The following is a 5707-nucleotide window of genomic DNA, read 5'->3' as shown; positions in this document are numbered from 1 at the left end:
CCCCCCCCTCTGCACGTCCCTGGTTAGTGAGTATTTGCACACAATCATGAAAAAATGGCAACTATGGTAATCTGCTAGCAACCAAAACAATCATTGGGAGTATTTTGGTGCTACACCATCTCTGAGTTTCACCTAGAACGAGCTAATAACCTCCAAAAGAGTCAAGGAATACACAGGATGGACAACTTTCAAGCAACGCACACCAAACCTCAATAGCGGAAATTGTTTTCTATCACCCTCAAGTGGCCAAAAATAAAGCAACTGCAGGTTTTAAGCCACAACAATTAGGCACAGATATTTCCATACAACTTAAAAAAAATATATTTTCTTAGACTTGAGGTTTCAAGATTTCATGACGTAGCATATACATAATGTATTGGGGGTTGCACTGACTAATAATTTTTAATGTTAACCTGTTAGCAGTCGGACGTACCGCCCACGGTACATTGGATGGTTTAGGGGACTAATTGTAAATTTGTAGGACTGCTAAGGGGTTAAATGACATGACACAGACTTGGACTTAGGTTTGAGGAACACAGTAAAATCAGACAGACTGGATCCAGATTGTCTGGAAAACTACTTTAAAGCGTCCCGGCCAACGGGCATGGAAGGGCAAAGCCACAAAAGATAATGAAAATGAATGGTGGGAACTCCAGGAAGAATGCTTGCACATTAAAGAGGAAAAGTAAAGAAGAAATGATGGTAAAAATAAATAAATAAATACATTTAAAAAAGCAAAAACGACAAAGTGGAGAAAAGGGAACAGCTGCTCTTTTAAATCCACTGGTTTGGATGATAACCAGCATCAAATTTCACAAACCAAAACCCTCTCAAACATTTACGAGGTGTTTGGTCATATGGTGAGTATGTAGGCTAAATGCGTATGTGACTCAGACAATGTTTCTATAAGGTCAGTGTGTCTTTGAACTGAAGGAGCGCTTAGATTTCAGTATCTTGCATAATCACATAATCTAAACATAGGAAATTAGTCAATGTTTTTATATCAGTGGCTTAATATGTGATGGAAAAGGTAAGATAAGGTAAAGGTAAGGAGTGTAGCTCAGCTCTGGCTCTTTAGCCTCCTATAGATAATTGGTTTTAGTTTTATAGCATACTGACAGCTTTAATTTGGGCACACATGGCCAGAAAAGCTCTGAGAAACCCACTGTACACGACCTGAGCAACAGCTGACAGAAAACAGCAGAAGCAGATGGTGCAGCCTTTAGCAATTTGAGATGTTTTAGTACAGTTAAAAACAGATTTATAGCACAATAAATACTGAAATCAAGTCAATACAACCTGTAAAGAAGTTAAAATTTGTGTCATTGATGCCTACCACCTGGTGGCTAAAAAATATAATAATTGCAATTTAATCATCATTGATCTGTCCAAATCTGTCCCACCACAGTTAGCCTAACCAACATCAAGCCATGTAAAAGTAAAAGATGACCACAGTCACCACTTTTCCTAATTTTTGGCACTCCCCAGATTCACATATCTTTATCCAAGGCACTCTCTCGACGGGGTCTCTTTGGATCTAAAGTGCCATCCCTTTCTTATTTTATCCTGTCATACATTTGGATGAAATCAGCATAGACCTTCTTAACTTGTCTCCAGAATTGTGCTTTATGTGGTTGTGTTGAACTTCATTAAAAAAAACACCATTAGTTGATGCTTAAATCTGATACTTAAAAGTAAAGATTTGTGCTTCGTATTAAGCTTCATATTTTAGTCACAGCTACTGATAGGTTGCTGGTTTGTGCAAGATTTCCTAGGCCTAAGAAATAGTGGTGTCAGATCAGAAAACACTTTAATATGTGTTTTTATTATTAATTGGAGCACCTGCAGTCTTCTGAGCGGTCCCTTAAAATCAATTACAATTGTTTTGATGGCATAGTTTTAAGTCAGGAATTAGAGAATACTTCTCAGTGGGTATCTGACTTGGATGCCTTCCGGTGCCTCATAGGTGAGAACCTAGGCTCTCTCAGATAAATAAGAGATTATGTATCTGGGCTGGCTGGCGATGTCACCTTGAAAGAGATGAAGGCGGCAATCTGGGAGACAGACTGAAGCTCTGTTTAGACTGCCTAGGACTCATATAAATGGAAGAAGATGGATGGATGGATGGATGACTCTATTCTTTAAAAGTCTAGATAAAACAGTACAGTACTTCAAGCTTGAATGTTTTATAGATCTTACATAAATGTAAAACTTATGGATTATGGGTGAATGAGTGAATACATGAATTAACAGATGAATGACCAAATGAGTGGGTTTCATTCATGGAAATAAAAGGCTGCAAACTGCAGTGAATGAGTGAATGGGTGAATAATGAATGAAACACTGAGAAAAGAGATGGCGATACAAATGAAAGGTAAAGACATTGTGATCTGACCATTAATGGATCCAGTTAAAAGTCAAACTGTCAAACAGCTGCTATGGTAACAATGAAGATACCATAGGTGGTTACAATTAACAACTTCTATCCAAACATCTTGAGTTGCCCACAGTTTCTTCACACCAAGCAAAGGAACATCTTCACCAAGTTGGCTATTCTGAGCCAGATTTTGGAGCAAAGTCAACGTCTTGTTCTAATATAGCAAACGAATCTGGAATCTTCCACTGCAGTTAATCTTAAGACTCACATAAACATCTCTCAGACATGCCTGTAGCAGCAAGTAGGACTAGCATATACAGCCTCAACATTTTGTTAGGCCACTTTACTGAATAACTACAGAGCTTTATTCTCTTTGCCCTCTTTACTTTGCAGTGATATCAGCTGGGTATTAGATGTTTACATTCATCTCCTCCTACCTGGATTTGATTGAAATGGGAATCGAAATCGAGGGAATTCATTGTTGTCATCAACTAAAGAACATATGTTTGGTGGTACCATGCATGTACACACATGAATAAAACTTTTAAATACTTGGATCTAGACAGATGGGACACCCACATATACATGCATAGCCCTGTCACGTGCAGTTGTTGTCTTCCTTTAGCTGTAAGAGCTGTTTGGGCCAGGGTTAATACCAAAGGACTATTTCCCACTTGCTAATTGTTCCATATGCACACGTGACATACAAGAATATAGTCGCGATAAAAGTCTTCACCAACATTTAGCAGGATTTTAAGGTTGACTGTTTCTCAACATTCATCATTAGTACTGTTATTCTTTGTATTTGTACCCCCTGAAAAAAGTCACACAATAAAAAATGTTTTAAAAAGACAAAGGTAGTTTTTTTTTAATCTTGATTTTATATTATATTTGGTTAGAAATGTTATTTCTAACAAAAGAAATAACATTTCTTTTTTTTTAGCAAAATGTTTTTTAACATTTATCCAGGTTGTGATTGTATGACTTTTTAAAACTTTTTTTTGTTGCATATTCACATTTTCTCCACACATATGAAAGGTAAAGGCATTATTAATACAAAATGCACACATGCATTGCATTTGTCACTTGCAGACAGAAAAAGAAATGAAACACAAAGATTTTCCTCTCTCACCCGTGTGCAGGTTTGAAGGTGTTGCCGCTGTTTGAGATATACTTGGTTTTACCCAATGTCGAGTGACAGGTGTTGCCGCTGTTGATCTTTGATGGTTTGTTCTGTTTTGGAGAACCTTGGTCCTTCTTTTCCTCTAACATGGCTATAAACATCCATACACATTTATGCACACAAACAGAGGCACAAGCAGCTCACACTTCCTTACTTAATCCTGTGTTTAACCACATTCATACACACCTGCACAATTTTTATTTAAGATAGAAAGTTTTGAGTCCTTAAGACTTGATCCATCCAACAATCCCAACATTAAGAGAGAAAAAGGGGAATTTTTGTGAATTCCAGGTTTACAAATAAAAATGTAATGCTTTCTTAATAAATCCAGTGCTCGTATTTCTTTTGTGATGAAATCCTGAAGAAGCAGATCCACATTTACAAGTATTTTATGTTACCGGAGAACATCACCAGCCCAATCTGCTACATGATAAATACTTAAAAAAAAACCCAAAAAAATCCCCCAGAAAAAATAGCCAGTAAATCGTTGCAGCTTTCTATAAAGTATATTTTCCAGTTGTCCTTGATTTCAGATTTCCAGCTATCCCAGGGGTAGGGTGATCCAGGATTCAAGCATTTCAGATTTTTTGAGGCTTAAGCCATTAGTGGCCTCAGCGGGATTTGAGCCGCGAGAGACTGAAAGACAATCCGGGAAGAACGCGGCACTAAACTACACCCATCCCACTGAGGCAGCAGCTGGAGAGGGGGAGAAGGGATAGAGACTGAAGAGGAAGGAGTGAGATTCTTTGGAGAGACAGATGCAAGCAAAGTATAAGTTATGATATACATAGAAGATCAAAACGTCTCATCTGTTAACCCTGGCACAATTAATTTTTGAAGTGTTACTGAAGCATGTTTTTTTTCTTGATCTTTTTAGACTGCTACAGACACAAACATTGTACAGGAAGCCGCTTCAAAGTATTTAGTCAAGCTTCTGTAAAACTACAATATTACCCAATGAGATAAAGTGGGTTACAGTTATACAAACATTTAACTTAAACAGAACTGAGCATGTGCATACATCCAAATACAGACGTGTGCTGTTCTATGGCAGCCGCCCCCAACCTTTTTTGTGCCACGGACCGGTTTATGCCCGACAATATTTTCACGGACCGGCCTTTACATACAACAAAATAAAACTAGTACCGGTACCGAAAAAAAGAAGATTTATTCATAACATACGTGAAAAGACCCAGGAAAACAGAGTTAACGATAAAAACGATAACAAAATAACGCTGAAAACCCTGAAAACCATACATTTCACACCTGAGCCTCAACTCTCGTGGCCTGGTACCAAACGACTCACGGACCGGTTCCGGTCCGAGGCCCGGGGGTTGGGGACTGCTGTTCTATGGTATGGTATTTCATAGTCTGGCTTCGATGATGGAGTTGAGTAGATAGCTGCAAAAAAAAGGGGGCGGGGGAAAATTTTTTTTGAGTCAATGTCTGTCCGACTTTGAAGAAAATCAATTCAAATCAATTTTAGCAGTAATGAGACTCACAGTGAAGATAACTACTTGTATATGCAAGTTAAGATGAATAATAACTGCTATAAATAGAAATAAATAGACTCACATATTACATTATTTATAGCTTGTCTGTAAGTGTAGCTGGATCACTGTATAGTATTATTGTATTATACAAAGTTTTGGCATCATCAAATATACTAAGGACTTCTACGTTTATCACAGGCTGGGTTTTTGTTTAGTGTTTTTAGAAATAACACAAGCAAGAATCACCATATATCTGTATGTCTACAAATGGACTTCTTATCATGATCAGTACGCCATTATTTTATACCTCTCTGACCATCTAAGACCATCTCTGAATCGAGGAGGGGGCCTAAGGGTACATCTTTCGCCATCTTACAATGCTGCGATTGCAGCCATTCCCCAACTCTCTGTGAATGGTACTCAAGGTACTCATGGCCATTGATCAGTGGGTTTTGGTCAGTGGTTGCTGATCAATAGTCATGAGAATCTGCATTATTAGGCGATCGTGGCTCAAGAGTTGGGAGTTCGCCTTGTAATCGGAAGGTTGCCGGTTCGAGCCCTGGCTTGGACAGTCTCGGTCGTTGTGTCCTTGGGCAAGACACTTCACCCGTTGCCTACTGGTGGTGGTCAGAGGGCCCGGTGGCGCCAGTGTCC

General features: G+C 38.6%; 1 protein-coding gene across 1 annotated transcript in view; it reads right to left on the bottom strand.

Annotated features, from left to right (window-relative positions):
• Nucleotides 1-3984, bottom strand: part of LOC102206455 (serine/arginine repetitive matrix protein 2-like) — a 56306-nt gene extending 52322 nt beyond the window's left edge. Inside the window, exons 1-2 of the mRNA XM_013916017.1 lie at nucleotides 3747-3984; nucleotides 3510-3651 (exon numbers count right to left, since the gene is read on the bottom strand). Of these exons, the coding sequence (XP_013771471.1) occupies nucleotides 3510-3651; nucleotides 3747-3816 (212 nt within the window). The 5' untranslated portion in view covers nucleotides 3817-3984. The remainder of the gene's footprint in view (nucleotides 1-3509; nucleotides 3652-3746) is intronic.
• Nucleotides 3985-5707: the final 1723 nt, after the last annotated feature.

This window comes from Pundamilia nyererei, unplaced genomic scaffold (genome assembly GCF_000239375.1).
Source record: "Pundamilia nyererei isolate P.nyererei 1_Seehausen unplaced genomic scaffold, PunNye1.0 scaffold00427, whole genome shotgun sequence".
Classification (NCBI taxonomy): Eukaryota; Metazoa; Chordata; class Actinopteri; order Cichliformes; family Cichlidae; genus Pundamilia; species Pundamilia nyererei.
This window is presented reverse-complemented; position numbering and strand designations above follow the sequence as displayed.